Here is a 19,366-nt window from a genome sequence, read left to right on the forward strand (position 1 = left end):
TTGTGTATCTTTGGAAACTCATAGTTGACTCAAGTGACAATGTACATAAGTGCCCATCTCATCATTCATACCAGTCAGCATCGGCCCCCATTGTTGCAATCTCATGGAGAGGGGATAAATTGTTAGTAGATTGCCTGGACGCCCTGATTTTATATTAGTATTATTTAGTCCTTATTCATTGGGGGTTACTGAATAAATGAGTGCACTCAGGATCACCCAGCATCTACCATTATACAGTGTTGTGGGTGAGCCCTCCAATACTTTCCATTGCTTTGGAGAGTGTACTTCAAACTGCAACCAAATCAGCAGCATTAGCTGCATAATACAATATTTCTCCTAGAAAAGACATAGCTAATTAGCAACCCAGGAGAGCATGAAGAATAGACAGGCACCTAATACTGTAATTACACATTAAATGAAATTATCCCAGTTGGTGCTATAATCAAATTATATCCATGTCTATAGTAAGTACTGAGTTATCTTTTTTTTTGGATTATGAATATACAAAAACAACTCCCCTGGTTTCTCATTGAGTCACCTCAAGAGATTGCACCAATCCGATTTATTTTATACAAGCAGTTATCTACCCAGATCTGAAATGACCTAATGTTAACTCTAAAATTACCTTACAGCCAACCAGTATTGAAAATGTCTCAGCATTTATATAGATTGATACGTTTGGATAGAGTAGTTACATTTTTTCTCTGTCCAATTCTTATATTCAGAGTAGTAGTATTCATATTTTCTCTTCTACCAATATCAGTTAGCAGTGAGGGCACCTTCTTCCCATCCATAGCCAGCATTGTGCACTGTGTGACCTGCATCAGGCTGTGGTGTTGCATTTTTCAGATGAGCTTTGGTGTGTGTAGCTTCTGAGTTTTGCTTTGCCTTCAGCTGTGTAATATTAAACAGTGTGATAAATTATCATTTGTAGTATGATCAGAAAGTGCTTTCTATTTTTTATTGTATAGCTTACATTTCTAAACTTGATGTTATAGTCTACATTTATTTTTTTTACTGTCCCAATATTTGATCTTGCAGATGCAAACAAAAGAATGGAGCCTAATGTGCAAGCACCAGAATATACCCTGTTCTGAAGACTATTCTCTCACCAGCACATTAGGCGAGCCCGTGAAAATTAGAGCTTGGAACATTGCAGGTTTACCTTCAGACAGCTTCTCTATTGACAATGGAATTATCATTTCGTAAGTTATTTTCTATGCTGTTACATCGTCAACTACTGTTATATTAATACATTCAAACACAATTTGCTGACTCAAGCACCAGATTGAGTGCAAAAACTACAATTTCCTAACCTTTGGTACAGTTAATGTGAATCTACATTGCTGAATGTGCTAATGATAGAGTGTAAAGTGTCATAATACTCGTAGTAAAAACAGATTATTTTTAAGTCGGCCATCTTGAATTAGCATTGATTCCCAATCCATCCTTTCTGCAGTGTGGAGTGATGTTGAATCTGCACCCTTAGTCCTTTTTTGATCAGAAAGCTCTGTTTTTACTGTGAAGTCCTCTTTAAAAAATCACTGTTCTTTCAACAAACTGCATAAATCAAAATCACATGGAAAGTTATGAATCTTTTTAATATATCCTATTAAAGAAAAATGCTACTTCCCCAGTTATCAGCCACTTGTTCTCCCATCTCCTCTGCTTTCTGCACTGATCACTCTCTCAGAATTCACTTCTACAATCTTTCTTCAGTGAGGTAAGGAAAAGACAGATTTTCAGATACAATGAAGTATCAGTGTTCAGTGCCTATACAGGTCTACAGAGGTGGCGAGGAGGAGGAGGGAGCAGCTGCAGAAAGAGAGAGTCACAGACAGAAACACTACTGCAGGTTCCATTAAGGTTTTTTACTGTCTCACCCCAGTGCGGAATTCACAACAACACTGTACACTGCTGCTTGATGTTAACCATGCTGCTGCTTCTCCGGTGTGTGCTAAATAGACATAGAGAGTAGGGTCTCCTCTTTTCTGTGTGTGCTTTTTATGGTAGAATACCAGCTAGTCTCTGCCCTCTGTAAAGCTGAGTTCAGAGACAGCTGATAATTACAGTATATATGGAGCTTTTGGAAGGGAAATCGGATTACGCTACTTTCACACCTGTGTTAGGTGCGGATCCGTTTGGTATCTGCACAGATGGATCCGCACCCATAATGCAAACGCTTGTATCCGTTCAGAACGGATCAGTTTGCATTATTCTTTAAAAAAAAAAAAGTCGAAGTCAAAACAGATCCGTCCTGACTTACATTAAAAGTCAATGGGGGACGGATCCGTTTTCAATTGCACCATATTGTGTCAGTGAAAACGGATCCGTCCCCATTGACTTACATTGTATTTTAGGACAGATCCGTTTGGCTCTGCATCGTCTGGTTTTGGTGTCCGCCTCAAAAGCCGAACGGAGACCAAACGCAGCCAAACTGATGCATTCTGACCGGATCCTTATCCATTCAGAATGTATTGGGGCTGAACTGATCCATTTTGGGCCGCTTGTGAGAGCCCTGAAACAGATCTCACAAGCGGACCCAGAAACGCCAGTGTGAAAGTAGCCTTAGAAATAGGATAAATGATTAGATACAAATTGTATGATAGTCAGAAATACTGCTATTTCTAATGTACACACTCTGGATTTTTGTTCATGTTTCTTATTGAGCACTTTCAAAAATCATCCACAGTTTAGGGAGAAAAGGTACAGTAAGTGAATGTCTGTGTTAATGACTTCTCCAACAGCTAATTGGCAAATGGTGTTTCATTAATACAGGTGAGATTGGAATTGTTAGCTTCACTGGTACTTTGCCCATCATATATTGGCAATGCTACATTGGGAGGAAAAATAACAACAAAACCAAAATCTCATCCTAAGGCCTCTTGCACACAACCGTATAACTTTTTCAGTATTTTGCGGTCCACAAAAAATACTGATGTGTGCATTCAGTTTTTTGCAGAATGGAACAGCTAGCCCCTGATAGAACAGTACTATCCTTGTCCGTTACACACAGCCATGGATCTCAGCTAACCGGCCCGGACCAATGAGGGCGGTCCTGGCCTGGCGATTGCTGTGATTGACTAGTCTGTACAGACTAGCCAATCACGCGGTCCTAATGCCGTCTGAAAGTTTCTGATCCCCACAGTCTGTGACTGTGGGGATCAGAACCTTGTTAAGTATGTTAAATATATGTATATACATATAATATTTTATTACTCCCCCCCGCAGCTCCTGATGTGCCCCCCCCCTAATTTCAGGATGGCCAAGCGGCTGTTGGACATGCGCGCGATCACCCACCCACCGCCCCCTTCCTTTCCCCATTTTTAGGATGGCCGAGCCATTAGCAGAGTGTCAGCATACAGCTGGCATCAATGTCCGCCATTTAACCCCTTCCATGCTGTGGTCCATAGGGACCGCTGTGTGGAAGGGGTTAAGAGATGGAGGGAGCTTCCTCCCTCTCCCATCAGACTGCTGCTGTGCTGTGCTGTGGCAGCGGCCGATGCTTGTTAACAGAGGGAGGGAGCTCCCTCCCACATCTGGCCATAGCGCAGTTGTGGCAGGGCGGGTGGTTACCATGGCCGCCCGTACCATGTGATCGCGGCGCCTGGGTCTGACATCGCACGCGGCGCTCGCATGTGACGTCAGACGCCGGAGCCGAGGATGGAAGGGCGTTCCCTCTAGGAAAGGCGCGCACAGGTATTATTTGAATCCCACAGATGAATGGATCATCGCGGCTGGTAGTATGTCATGTTATCTCCCCAAACTATAGGGACACTACCTAATTGAGGATGATCATACCCTCATAGACCCACTAGCATTGGAGTATCACCCCCTCTACAGAATTGCATCCCAACACCGTGGGGTGACAATATACAAGATTTTTTACTTGTACCAGTCACTGCTGCAGGCTTTCTGCTTTATTCTTTTTTCCTTTCTGCACCGTCTTTTTTTCCCCTGAAAAGTCGACATGGACAGAAACGTGCCACGTCGGGAGGTCTTAAGGAATTGTAACTGGCAACATTTGCTGTTTTCTAGCACTAGGGATCAGGTCCTGGATAGGGACAGGTATTCGGACGGGGTTGCCCTTTTCGGGGCGGGTGCTCTGTATAGACAGGCAGAATGGAAGCAGCCCCCTTCACCTTCTATTAGGGTTAGATAGGGTACAGCTTTACATTGCCTGTACGGACGCCACCCACACCGGACGACCTCCACTCTGACTTACACCTGTCTGAAGCGGATAGACCCTCTGTGCTGATCCTAGTAGCTTGTTTGATCTGGTAAGACTGCTTGCACCCTCACAGGTGGAGCAGATTTCCTCTCTTATCTACCAGCATTGGGGTACCTGGTTTGTACCCCTTTTTTTATTTTATTTTTTATGTTTGTTATGATGATGCATCTTCGTGGTGTGTTTTATCTGCACATTGAATTAAAAGTTATATTTTACGAAGTATATTCCCCCTCTCAGTGGGCCCTTTTAGTGTTGAACCCTGGAATGTCAGTGAAGCCCCTACACTGTGGAGCTTCAATTGTGTTGTATTTTAAATGGGGAAGAGAAAGAAAGAGAAAGAAAATATCTGAGGAAAAATGCAAAACACTAAGCTATAGCATTATCACATAGAGAAAAGTGTTTTTTATGCTCAGAAAGCTAACACATATTACTGCCCAGAGCATACTTACCTGCCCAGGCTTCAGAGGTGAGATCTGCAGGAGAGATGTGCTGTTAAGCCATGCCCCTGGTGAAGCAACACCATCCTTAGCAAAAGGATGGAATGCTCTGTTTCTTCCTGCAGTGGGCATGTACTGCTTCTCGTTTTTGTACTGCGTTGTTCACCTGGTTCTGACCCATTCACGTATGACTATTCCTTTGCGTTGTTTTTTCTTTTGGCGTGTGTCTGTCTGTGCACCTTAATAGCGTAGGGACCGTAGACTAATTGCCCTCTTGCTACCTAGGGATTGAAGTGCAACTAGGTAGGGAAAGTGGGCAGAGTTCCAGATCAGGCCTCACTGTCCCTGTCTGTCCCTATCTACAAACGTTAGGCTACTTTCACATATGCATTTTGGTATCAGTTTTGATTACACATCAGTATGAATCCATTCCGTTAGGATGTGGTTTGGTAAAATCGAGAACCAGATCCATCACTAAATATATTGAAAGTCAATGGGTGATGGGTCCTGAAAAAAACAGATCCATCACCATTGACTTACATTGTTTTTATTGATGAATTTGTTTTTTTCCTTTTTGTTGACCGGACACAAAACCACAGCTTGCAGAGGTTTTGTGTCTAGTCACAAAATGGAATGATGGATGGAAAATAAGGCATCCTGAAGGTATATCTTTCCATTCAGAATGCATGGGGATAAAACAGAACCGTCCACAGCCGCGCTTCTACTCACTTCCTCATAAAAACAAATCCGATTACTCTGATAACTTCTGTCCTTGGTAAACCCATGTTGGATATTGCGTATGATATTATTTACAGTCACATACTCTTTTATACAGTCCCTTAAGTATCCTTTAGCCCCTTCAGTACCAAGCCACTTTTCACCTTAAATCCCAGCCCGATTTATGCAACTCTTACATGCGTCACAGCGCTCCAGATGCCGACCAAAATGGTCACAAATGCGACCTAGAATTGCTAAATGGCAACAAGACTTTTTAGTCTTGTTGCCATTTGCGCCTAGACCCTCCGCTGCTCTGCCACTTTCACAAACTGACCTGCTCTGCGGCACCTGAGGGGTTGATAGCGGCGGATCGCAGCGCGCAGTCATAGAGGCTGGGTATGGGATATGTCCGGCATCAGCAGACTGCGTTTGTATTAAGCATAAACGATATTGATTGGTGGCGCAGTGCACCGAACCCCCCTCAACCCCAGTATTATAAATTAGAATCACTGGTGGTGACACAGTGCACCCCCAACCCCCCCCCCCCCCCCCCCAAGTATTGTCATTGGTGGTGCAGTGCACCTCCCCCCCAGTATTATCATTGGTGGCAGTGGCAGTTCTGATCGTAGCCCCAGCAGTGTAACACTAAGCGATGAAAGAGGCGTATGTCCCACAAAATGGTATCAATAAATCAGTCACCTCATCCCACAAAAAAAAGGCCCTTCGTAAGACAATCACCCAAAAATAAAATAAAAAATATAGCTCTCAGAACATGGAGACACTAAAACATAATTTTTTATGCTTCAAAACTGCTATTATTCTGCAAAAGTGAAATACTTAAAAAAATATATACATATTAGGTATCGCCACGTCCATAACAACCCAAAAAAAAACTGAGCGCACTAACCAAAACCTGTAGACCTATTTGAGGTGTTTTGTTGCCGAGAACCCGGATGATTGGTCCTCGTTCTTGTCTCTAGCTGAATTTGCCTTGAATAACCGTAGACAGGAGTCCACTGATAAGTAGCCATTTTTTGGTGCATATGGTTTTCACCCACAATTTGGTACTTTTTCTGGGACTGGATCTTCTGGGATGCCAGATAAGGAGAGATTCTCTTCCGCCTTGTCATCTATCTGGCGGAAGATCCAAGTTAATTTGGAAAAGATGGTTGAAAGATATAAACGGGTGGCTGACAGGAGACGTATCACTGGTCCGGACCGGTGTGTGGGTGATTCGATGTGGTTGTCCACCAGAAACATTAAGTTGGGGGGCGAGCTCCTGACCTGCCGTCTGCTTTTCTGGGGAATCCTGCATCTGCAGTAAGCGCCGCTGCTCTGGACTTCGCTGAGGGGCACCGGAGAGTGTGCGTATCCTGTAAAGAACACCATGACCCACACAGGCAAGAAGGAGAGGGAGCTGAGAGAGGACGGTACGTCCGCGCCGGTCAAACAAGATGGCGCCGCATCGGAGATATGAGCCGCGGACGTGGTGGTCTGCTTGGGTAAATACGCCCGCTCAGCCTCAAACATATCTTCCTCTGAAATGCCTGCTTCATCCCTTGCGATATCGGGGGAGACAGCTGTGAGGCAGAAAACCTTGGCGTTATCGGCAATGGGGCCTGAATATGAGCTTTCACTGGCAGGGGAGTTGGATGGAGCTTCAGCTTCTGTTCCCCTAGCGCCACCTAGTGGCCCTGCATCTCTATGTATTCAGCATACCCAGCATGGACAGCCTGATGAAGATACTGGTGAGCCCACTTCTAAAGATATCTTTAATGCGGTTCAACAAAGTAACAGCTCGCTTGCGCTTCTCACTACTAACATGGGAAGCCTGCAAGAAAATGTATGCTTTCTCCGTCAAGACCTTAAAAAAAGTCACTGATAGTATGACTGAGGTTGAAGTCAGAGTGAGCACCTTGGAGGACCACTTGCCCCCTGTTAAAAGAGATCTGGGCAGGATCATTCACAATGTAACACTGCTGATGTCAAAAACAGACGATTTGGAGAATCGTTCAAGGAGGAACAACCTCCGGTTGGTGGGGGTCTTGGAGAAGGCAGAAGGTCCTGATCCAGTATCCTTTTTTGAAGATTAGATTACAATTAAATTTGTCAAGGACTTGCTATCCAGGATGTTCGCTATTGAAAGGGCGCACAGAGTGCCAATCCGCACTCCACCACCAGGGGCCCCACCTTGCCCAGTTTTAATGAAGTTGCTACACTTCAGGGACAGGGACACTATACTTAAGAAAGCAAGAGATCATCCTGAGCTACTGATCAATGGAAGTAAAACTGCGATTTATCCAGATTTCTCCGCAGAAGTCCAACGGAAGAGAGTCAAGTTCCTGGATGTGAAACGACGCCTTCGGAATCTACAAATCCTGTACTCCATGTTGTATCCAGCCAAGCTCCGTGTAGTGGCGCATGGAGAAGTCTGCTTCTTTGACGCTTCCCTGGAGGCGGCGCAGTGGATTGACACCAATGAACATTCGCTGACACGTTTGATATGTTTTGCATATTAATGCTTTGCGTATAGGTCGTTCCTCATTCCTGTCTACTGTTCTTATGACCTTTTGCCTATGTTATTTGTGCTCTATACATTGTGTCCGTAGACCCGTATGTTACTGCGGGTGTCACCTGAAGATATTTAAATATGTTTATGTACTTTAATTATATACAATACGCTGCAGATTCACTTGCATGTGGGCAGGTCAGCATAGGTAACCCGCCTTATGTTTGCATTCCCCCACTGGTTTTCCTGTGGCAGCTATCCCGCCATATATATGGCCGACCGTAGGGAAAAAAATTTCGCCCCCGTTTTGTTGGGTTTTTCAGGGTAGGAATCCTATCCTTGCCGTTAGCTGTTTTGTTTTTGTGTTATTTTTTGGGGTTGGGAATGGGTGGGTTGAGCGATGGAGCGGGGTCCGAGTACTTCTGCGGTATGCAAGGAGTATGGAGGTGACATGTATGACTGCTGTGGTGTGCTTGGCTATTAAATATACTATGTGGTACTATGGCGAATAGTCTTAAGATAATAGGGTGGAATGTTAGGGGTTTAAGTGATTCGACTAAACGTACTGAGATGTTTATGGCGCTACAACACTTTCATCCTGCTTTATTCTGTCTGTCAGAGACTCATTTATCTACTAACAATACCTCGGCCCTACATAGGCTGTTGATTGGTCACGCGTTTCATTCCATGTTCTCTTCACATTCTAGGGGTGTAAGTGTTCTAGTGCATAAATCTCTGCCATTTATGTGTCATTCATCTCACATAGACGATAATGAACGGTATGTTTGTCTCCACTGTACCTGTTATAATTGGTCCTTTATATTGGTAGCAGTGTACATTCCCCCTCCCTATAGCAGTGAGGTAATTAAGGAAATGATGAGATATGTTGAGGATTTACCCCAATGCCCTATACTGATAGTAGGAGATTGTAATACTCGTCCTTCTGTAACATTGGATAGAGGAAGGATGTTGGGAGCAAGTAGGGACTCAAATTTTGCCAGTGTATTGCGGGAACTGGACCTACATGACATTTGGCGGATGAGGAACCCAAATTTGCATCAGTTCTCATGTTTCTCTAGTTCTCACCATTCGCTGTCCCGGATTGATTAGCTATAGGTTCGCCTGAAGTGTTGTTGCTGGTGGCGGAAATCAAATACTTACCTAGAAGTTTTTCCGACCATTCCCCGATTTAGAATTGCATTTGGGCACTAAGCGTCTCCCTGGGATTGGTACGTGGAAACTTAATCCGTTTTGGTTACAGCTGGTAGATGGGGAGAATGGCATGGTGGAGGAATTGAAAGAGTTCTTTGTGCAGAATGTTGGGCTGGCGGCTATGGGTGTGGTGTGGGATACTTGCAAAGCGTACGCTAGAGGCCTTTACATTCAAAAGATTAGTCGACATAAAACTAAATCTCGGGAAGCCCAGAAAAAGCTGCAAGCTTTAGTAGTGGAGGCGGAGGATAGGTTTGTAAATACACCTGATAGGGCAAGTGAGGACTTATAGCAGCTCAGGCAGGGTTGAAGCAGCATATTTTGCAAACGGCGGAGAATCGCAGTTTCTTTTTTTTTTTTAAACAAAAGTACTTTGAGGCAGGGGAAAGTTCGGGTAAGCTATTGGCAAGGGTTATTAGAGCCCAGGAGGGACCGTCAAAAATCTTGTCTATTCGGAGGACAGATGGTTCTCTTGCCACGACGGATGAGGGAATTATGTCAATATTCCACACCTATTATGAATCCCTGTATAGGAGCTCCGGTAATAGCAGGCAGTGCGGGGGGCGCCTGCGCTGCCTAGTGGGAGCAGGCGCGTGACGTCAGTAAGTGAGCGCCCCCCTCGCACTGCCTGCTATTACCGGAGCTAAGACAAAGTACCGGTAAGATATCCAAATAATCAGAGTAAAGAGCTCAGCAATGAGCGATGATTAAAGTTAAAGTAGTTACTGATTACGGTAGTTTATAAATATACTGCTGTGAGCATCGGGGCGGGGGATCTGTGGATGGCACTGTAGGGGGATCTGTGGATGGCAGTGCCATCCACAGATCCCCCTACAGTGCCATCCACAGATCCCCCCTCCCCTAAACAGTGCCATCATGGCACTGTTTAGGGGAGGGGGGATCTGTGAATGTCACTGTTTAGGGGGGATCTGTGGATGGCACTGTTTAGGGGGGATCTGAATCTATGTACATCTAGATATGTCTGAAATGTAATGCCTGTATAGGTGGGGGCAAATTTTAAACCTTTGTTTACTACTCCTATTTCTTCTTCTGATAGATCATATGAACTCAGATTATATATACCCTCATCATTTACTTTCCCTTCATGGCTACGGGACTTTTGTTTGGCCTTTCCCCCTCTCGTTCCTCAGAAAGTTATCTTTTTCCATAAAGATTTCCTTGTTGTTTCTGATCCATCATTTCTCTCTATTATTACTCCTTTAGTCATCTGGTGTGGAAAATTTTCTTCCCTAACCAATGCGTGAGTGTTGTCATCTATGACCTTTATTTCTTTCACCTTTTTCTCATCATTTTTGTTCTTTGGTTTATTGTCATTTTGTTCTGCTTGGCCTTCCTCATCTTTTCTATGCATAGGTTTCTGTATTGGACCATTGTATTGCGATCTCAATTCCCTGTCTGGGTACTGGGGTCTATAATTTGATCTATATCTGGGGTTATAATTGTTTCATATCCCCTTCTCCCATATCCATATTGTGGGTAAAATATCCTATATGGTGTATCTCTCCTATAGTTGTTTTTACCCTGTTACTGGAAGGGTCTATACCAGTGACGGTGAACCTTTTAGAGACCGAGTGCCCAAACTGCAACCCATTTATGTATTGCAAAGTGCCAACACGGCAATTTAACCTGAATACCAGTATAATATATCTACCATGTACTTTATCATTTAGCTATAATATCCTGCCTACATTCAATGTGCTGCCTGTGCTGTTCATAGTGCGCCCTGCGCTGATGATGGCAGGGAAAGGCTAAGACATATTGGTACACCATAGACTTTTTCCAGGGTGCGAGTGCCCACAGAGAGAGCTTTGAGTGCCACCTCTGGCACCCGTGCCATAGGTTCGCCATCACTGGTCTATACGGTCTCCTTTCTGTATCGGGACCCCCATGCGTTTTCTCCTGGTGCTGCCTGTTTTTTCCCTGATAGTCCCCCATTCTCCCTTTCTTTTTAACTTCTTGTTCCACTTTCATAATCTCTTTCTGGCATTTTTGGGATAACTCTCTATATTCCTCCATCTGTTTAAATGGTTCAGGTTTCATTTTTACTTCTTAAATATGGATGCATATATTTGCTAATTTTTGTTTTCTCTTACCAGTAATAAATCTTATTGCGCCTAAACCACATTCATTTAGAAATTTTTCCCAATCATGCAAATCATCTGTATTGTCGGATTTAAAAGGTAATTGCCAGCGCAAATTCTCAGGGATTTTCAATAAAATTAAGCAAGCAGTAAACCTAGGTGCAGACGTAGATCAATCACACATTGAGAAAGGGAGATTTGGCCCTAGCCAGTTATAATATTCCTGTCATTATTAACCACCTGAAACCAGTTAATGTGCCTGCTTTTAGTGACCACAGTGACACAAATGGAATAGATATTCCAATCATGAAACTGATGGCAATTATCATTTTAATTTCTTGTGTGATTACACATTTTTTGTCCATTTCATTTACTTCTACTACTGTATTTTCATAATTTGTAGACTTTTATTTTATCCTTATATTTAGTAAATTTAGTGATATGGACAGAAATCATATTGATTTATAAAATTGTAAACTTCATGTTGAAGAAGCTCTCCTCCTGCTTCTTCTGTGTTCTTTCCCCCAAGTTCTCTGTCTAGATGTGATGTCTGTATTTCAATCAGGCATTAAAATGTTTTGAATCCCATTCTATTGTGGTATTAGGCCCAACACCATACACAATATAAAGAGATCATGACAGCCAAGCAAAGTATAAAATCTGTTATGCAAGGCATTTTACTAGGGGCTGTTTTGTGTTTCAGTACCTAGACTTCTATTATGACGGCATGCAATACAGAATGCCTCTTATAGGCTTCCGTGGTGCATATCGTCATAGAATTCCATCATGGTCCGTGGTAACGGAAACCATAACGGAAATAACCCGAACTTTCAAATCGCAAGTTCGCTCAACACTATTTGTAAGTGTAAAGGCATTCGCTATGACTTTTTGCTGCTATACTGTATGTTCTCTCTATAGTAGCTTTAGTATTGCCTTGTTTCAATTGCCTCACCTCTTTATGAAACTTAAACAGTCCTCACCACATTATCCTCAGCCATTATCCTCACTGCTCGTATGAACTCTACAACTGGGAGATTCCTTGCCACATGTTTAAGGTGACAGCCTGTAGCATGTAGCAAGGAGTTCTCCTAAAAACACATATTTTTAGGTTAGCCTATCGCATCCCCTGATCTAACCCTTCTCCATTCACTGCCACCCCCCTCTCCCCTCAGAATTATTTTTCTGAGGGCTCATGCACACGACTTTGTGCTGGCCGGCCCCGTGCTGTGGACCACAAATTGTTCTTGTACTTCCGTGGGGTTCCGATCGCATCTCCAGGTTTCAGGACCCATTTTATGTGAATGGGTCCGCATCAGCCATTGCCCCATGTATTGCGGGGCAATGGCTGTGTGAATGAGCCCTGAACCTGATCTGTCAGCATCCACCACACCCCATACACTCAGAAGCGGAAAGGGAAAGCGCAAGTGTGAAAGTAGCCTTAGATCTACTACCCTGTTGTATTAAGATGGCCGGACCATTGCACAAAACAAGCGCTTCTACCTTTTTTCTCACCTCCGTCTCCTCATAGATTGTAAGCTCTTGTGACTACGATCCTCAAACCTCTTCTTTTAAATGTTGACCTGTTTGTTGTTATCTTATTTATGATTCTCTTTGTACTTGAACTTCCTGAATGTAAAATGCGGCAGAATATGTTGGTGCTATATAAATAAAGATTATTATTACTACGAGTCCTAAAATTTCATATTGCGATTGACAATGGGAACTACATATCTTCTCATACAAAAATTGGATCTTAGTACACTAATACACCTAAACCTACCAAAGCAAGAAGAGCCCGTTAACAAGTCATATAAATTGATAAATACTATGGGATTCATGTATCAAAACAGAAAACTGTCCTTGTTGCCCATAGCAAATAATCCAATAATCTTCCTTCCAGAAATGAACACTGAGCTGTGATTGGTTGCGATAATCAATAGGCTTTTTGCCTGTTAGACAGTTTGATAAAGGAGGCCCATAGTATTTAGCAAGTTTTCTCCATATGAGTTATTAAAGGGTTATCTGTAGCAGCCTGTGGGAGATGCAGTGGCGGCTGTGCGGGGATCAGGAACGATGCCTGGAGCGGGTAAGTATAATCTATATGATGAGCTCTGGCATTAGGGGGCATGTTTTAGACTTTGGATAACCCTAAAGTGTATGTACAGTACAAATAATCAGTATTAAGTATGTGCACAAATGTAATTCCAGGAATGCAAGACGCTGGCCTTTGATGATTGATCCTCAGGGTCAGGCAAATAAATGGGTGAAGAATATGGAAAAGGCCAACAGCTTACATATCATTAAGCTAAGCGATCCTGATTTTGTGCGAACTTTGGAAAACTGCATTCAGTTTGGAACCCCAGGTAGGTTAGATCAAAAATTATAAATTAATTGCCAGCTTGTATGTAGAAATCAAAGAGTTAAATATACCCTTTCCCCAAGATGACTAGTGAATGTCTTGCTTTTCTGCTGATTATTAATCACATTAAAACTGTAATTGCTGTATTAGCAGCAGGTGGTAAAATCTGGATGCTGAAAGACTGATTTGTGTAACATTCTTTTAATTAGCTCTTTCCATTGTGCCGTGGAGTATGGCATGTTTATGTATTCATTAAAAAGAAGACTTTTCTGAATGCAGTTGTTGGGTAAAAATGATATTTCACACAGTGGCAGATGGATAAATCTTACCTTCTTGCTTTTTCAGGATACTGGCAATATACATAATTTTCCTATGAGACAATTTTATTTCCCTTCCTTAACCAAATAAATCCAGAGTACAAGACCTGCAGTGTCTAAAAGATATTTTATTATTGTAAATGAAAAAGAACATAGAATTATTACAGTAACTTTATAGCTTCAGGCTTATCAGTTATTGAATGATTTCTTGATCTATTAAAGGGTCTTCAATATGCTGCCCATAGTAAATTAGTTTTTGATATAAACAAAGTCATAAGTACATCCGTTAATGTACATACGGTACCTTGAGCGGAGAAGAATCTATTCTTTCTCTAGTTGAAGACTAAGGGTACCGTATATTTACATATGGCCAATTTGTTCCTGAAATTTCTGCAACTCTCCCATTTATCGAAATGGGTTTTTACAGGAATCACATTCCTGCCACTAAAACATCTCCATACAGAGTAACTGATTTTCACTTACATAAATCTGCCACTTGTGAATATGATAAGGTTCTCTTTAGATGCATTTGGGTTCCTTTAGATACCAGCTTGGAAGTGCAGTAGAAACATAACTTTTGTGGAATTTTATCATTAGGAGCAGTGAGAATGTGAACGTTTTATTCTGCTAAATTCTGCACCTTAAATGCAGTGAAGACAGAGCTTTATTGTGAAGAGCTCTCTTCATTAAGTTGCTTCACGGCCCCTCCCCTCTGCTATGACTGACAGCTGTAGCATCCAACCAGGAGACCACTGCAGGTGTCACTCAGCAGAGGGAAGGGGCTGTGTAGCAGCTCAATGCAGAGAGCAGAACGCTCTTCACAATGAAGCTCCACCTCTATCTGATGATACAAGCTCCTCAAAGGTATGTTTGTTCTTCTCTAGCCCTTACCTAGTGCTGTCAACAGTTTAGCTTTAAAAACTTGTAAGGGGGGGTCAGACCTTACAAACAGAAAGGCTCTTTGTGGCCTTTAGTTTACATTCATCTCTACTCTAGGGTGGTAGAAGTAATTAGGTAGACGCAAATTGAGCTTAAACAAGGCAGTCTCTTGCGGGGCAGCAATGGTAAGGCCACTTTCACACGAGTGAGCAATGCATTGCGCCCACACTGAATCCGGACCCATTCATTTCAATTGGTCTGTGTACATGAGCCTTGTTTTTCATGCATCACTTGTGAATGGGGTGGCATGAAAATTGCATCGCTTCCGCAAGCAAGTTCGGATGCGATGCGTTTTTCACAAATGGTTGCTAGGAGATGTTTGTAAACCTTCAGTTTTTTATCATGCGCATGAAAAATGCATCAATGTGCATTTCACCTGAGCAATAAAAACTGAACGCAATCGCAGGCAAAACTGAACGAACTTGCTTGTGAAATCCCGCATTTTTAACTGAACGCATCCGGACCTAATCCATACCTAACAGTCTTTCAGTGTGGGAACTGGCTTTGTTTGAGGCAACATATTATTTAGGTATGCAAATATAACACAGTCCATTTTAGGAGTAACAGTGTACTCTCCCTTTGGCTGGCGTTGCACCAGCTTCTGGATCTGGTCTGAGTGGCACCAATGAAGATGGCTGCATCTGCAGATATCAGCACAGTTATCTGTGCAGTCTGTAACATGCAGTCCCAGGTTGTGGTATCTTTATACTTAGAATCACTGTACACACTTGCCTTAGTCATGGTGTGTGGACACTTGGTTATGGGACGATCTCTAATACATTCCTTGTCTGCTTCCAGATGAATGGACTAGGCAGCTTTTTTCTACCCCTTGCATCTGCCCTGAACTCCTCTGCAAAGCTCAGCTACTCTATGGCCCTATCTATGCCCTGAATCTTAATTATTATGGCTAGTACTAATCACCTCAATTTGCTAGCTAGCTACAGGCAAGAATATTGCCAGCTATTTCTCAGTCTCTGGCAGTCCTGCTTCTCAGAATGTTGCTGGCCTGCACTCCTGTTTATGCTCTTTCAGTGTTCTCCCTGCACTCTCTACAGCTTAAGGACAAGCATAAATTAGATGAATTTAAATGTTCCCAAAAGATCCTTTTGCATGCACAAATTATCCAACAATATTAATACAATTTGTCAGGAGAAGACAGCACTTAGTGTTGCTCACAATACACATATTTACAATGCAATGCAATTTCTCCAGTGTAGCTCATTTACAGTGCACCTCTCATCCTGCCAAATGAGATATGTCTTGCCTGGATATATGTTGTGGCAGGCTACCTGCAACATTTCCCACCATTAGACAGCTATGTGCACACAGTCTATTTTACCCTCCGTCATGCAGTCGTGCAACCAGCAGTCAGCTATTTCTGGAACTTCCATAGTGGTGAATGGTGGGGCCGTGCTTGTGCAGTGCATTCTGCTTCACTTCGGGTGTCCCGTTCTGGAGATAGGCACGGGTCCCAGAAGTGGGACATGCACCTATATGTCATCAGTGTCTGAGATGGGAATACCCCTTTAAGTGTAGAGAGATATAATACAGCATATACTGTAAATAGCAAGCACTTAAAAGTATAGCAACAGTCATGTAACAGTGTAAAAGTTCAGCTAGGTGGAGTAGCCACTGCAACAGGGTAAAATGGTAACTATTACTATTAAATAATATAAATAATTATATTACTATGTATGCATAATTATATTCGCACACATACAGCCAGGTCCATAAATATTGGTACATCGACACAATTCTAACATGTTGGGCTCTATACACCACCACAATGGATTTGAAATGAAACAACCAAGATGTGCTATAACTGCAGACTGTCAGCTTTAATTTGAGGGTATTTGCATCCAAATCAGGTGAACGGTGTAGGAATTACAACAGTTTGCATATGTGCCTCCCACTTGTTAAGTGACCAAAAGTAATGGGACAATTGGCTTCTCAGCTGTTCCATGGCCAGGTGTGTGTGATTCCCTCATTATCCCAATTACAATGAGCAGATAAAAGGTCCAGAGTTAATTTCAAGTGTGCTATTTGCATTTGGAATCTGTTGCTGTCAAATCTCAAGATGAGATCCAAAGAGCTGTCACTATCCGTGAAGCAAGCCATCATTAAGCTGAAAAAAACACAACAAACCCATCAGAGAGATAGCAAAAACATTAGGCATGGCCAAAACAACTGTTTGGAACATTCTTAAAAAGAAGGAACGCAACGGTGAGCTCAGTAACACCAAAAGACCCGGAAGACCACGGAAAACAACTGTGGTGGATGACTGGAGAATTCTTTCCCTGGTGAAGAAAATACCCTTCATAACAGTTGGCCAGATCAAGAAAATTCTCCAGGAGTTAGGTGTATGTGTGCGTGTCAAAGTCAACAATCAAGAGAAGACTTCACCAGAGTGAATAAAGAGGGTTCACCACAAGACGTAAACCATTGGTGAGCCTCAAAAACAGGAAGGCCAGATTAGAGTTTGCCAAATGACATCTAAAAAAGCCTTCATAGTTCTGGAACAACATCCTAGGGACAGATGAGACCAAGATCAACTTGTACCAGAGTGATGGGAAAAGAAGAGTATGGAGAAGGAAAGGAACTGCTCATGATCCTAAGCATACCACCTCATCAGTGAAGCATGGTGGTGGTAGTGTCATGTCGTGGGCATGTGTGGCTGCCAATGGAACTGGTTCTCTTGTATTTATTGATGATGTGACTGCTGACAAAAGCAGCAGGATAAATTCTGAAGTGTTTCAGGCAATATTATCTGCTCATATTCACCCAAATGCTTCAGAACTCATTGGACGGCGCTTCACACTGCAGATGGAAAGTGACCCAAAGCATGCTGCAAAAGCAACCAAAGAGTTTTTTAAGGGAATGAAGTGGAATGTTATGCAATGGCCAAGTCAATCACCTAACCTGAATCCGAGTGAGCATGTATTTCACTTGCTGAAGACAAAACTGAAGGGAAAATGCCCCAAGAACAAGCAGGAACTGAAGACAGTTGCAGTAGAGGCCTGGCAGAGCATCACCAGGAATTAAACCCAGCGTCTGGTGATGTCTATGTGTTCAAGACTTCAGGCTGTAATTGACTGCAAAGGATTTGCAACCAAGTATTAAAAAGTGAAAGTTTGATTTATGATTATTATTCTGTCCCATTACTTTTGGTCCCTTAACAAGTGGGAGGCACATATGCAAACTGTTGTAATTCCTACACCGTTCACCTGATTTGGATGTAAATACCCTCAAATTAAAGCTGACAGTCTGCAGTTAAAGCACATCTTGTTCGTTTCATTTCAAATCCATTGTGGTGGTGCATAGAGCCAACAATGTTAGAATTCTGTCGCTGTCCCAATATTTATGGACCTGACTGTAGTAATTGGCTGTGTTTGTTAATGCCCCTTTCAAGTGTGCATACTAATAATCTCTATTTATATAATGCAAACATATTGCACACCACTTTACAATTCAGGCATTTTAGTTAATTATGCTATGTAAAACCCAGGGGCATTGCTAGAGTCTGAAAAGATGTGGGGCCCAAGCCCCAATACATATGTGCCAAATTCTTGAATCAACTGATCCTTCCCCCACATCTTCACATTAAAGACATACAGACATACTTGCTCCATACAAGACTTTACAGCACCACACCAATTACATCCAGTGCCTCACAGGTGACGTTCATTCTGATGTACAGTAGATGTTCGTTTTCCTCTTCTCTATTCGACCATGATGTCTTCTATCATAGTCTCATCTCTGCAGAGTTTTACATACAGATATCTTAGGTTCCTCACTTTTTCTATTATCTTCCCCACTCTGGTGTCTGGTGTCCCAACAGTGGTATCCAGGGGCGGATTAAGTGCATGATTGGCTGTAGGGCTGTCTACTCAACTTGGGCCCCTCCCTCCATTTTAGTTTAGTTTATTTTTATATGAAGAGGCTGTGGTGCTTTGTGAGCGCCACAGTCTCTTCCTAGGTCATATGACATCTGCAGACTAAAAAAAATAAGTAAAAATACCCCAAATTGGCTTCTAAACTGAAAAATCTGGTTGCCAAATTTAAAATACATATAATTATAATAAAAAAGACTTTTAGAATACAGCACCACATACATGTGACATCCAGGGACATCTCCTGTCATGTAGACCTTCTCTTTCCTCTTCTCCTCCGTTAGACCGCCATGACAAATTCTTTCAGCCGCATCTCATCTCTGCAAAGTTTGTAACACAGACACGTTACATTTCTCAATTTTTCCGTCAACCTCCCCATCCTGGTGTCCCCACAATGTCATCCTGCTGGCACTCCCAATACTGTGCCTGTTGTGCTCCCCAATGTCCCAGGTGCTATACTGAAAAAATAGTGACCCCAGTAGAGATAATTGGGGTAATTTATCAAACTGGTGTAAAGTAGAACTGGATTTCCAAAATCGTTGTCAAAAATGAAAGATGGAATCTGATTGGCTGCTATGGGCAACTAAGCCAGTTCTACATTACACCAGTTTGATAAATTACCCCTCTTATAGTGTCCACAGCACCTATAATGT

The 19,366-nt window shown here is 42.6% G+C and overlaps 1 protein-coding gene across 2 annotated transcripts in view; it reads left to right on the forward strand.

The window, feature by feature from the left end:
* The window catches only part of DNAH7 (dynein axonemal heavy chain 7), a 518,555-nt gene that overhangs the window by 338,513 nt on the left and 160,676 nt on the right, over nucleotides 1–19,366 (forward strand). For both annotated transcript variants that reach the window (XM_044302717.1, XM_044302716.1), the window contains 2 exons: nucleotides 1,042–1,205; nucleotides 13,417–13,571. In XM_044302717.1, coding sequence (XP_044158652.1) covers nucleotides 1,042–1,205; nucleotides 13,417–13,571 — 319 coding nt within the window. The remainder of the gene's footprint in view (nucleotides 1–1,041; nucleotides 1,206–13,416; nucleotides 13,572–19,366) is intronic.

This window comes from Bufo gargarizans, chromosome 8 (genome assembly GCF_014858855.1).
Source record: "Bufo gargarizans isolate SCDJY-AF-19 chromosome 8, ASM1485885v1, whole genome shotgun sequence".
NCBI lineage: Eukaryota > Metazoa > Chordata > Amphibia > Anura > Bufonidae > Bufo > Bufo gargarizans.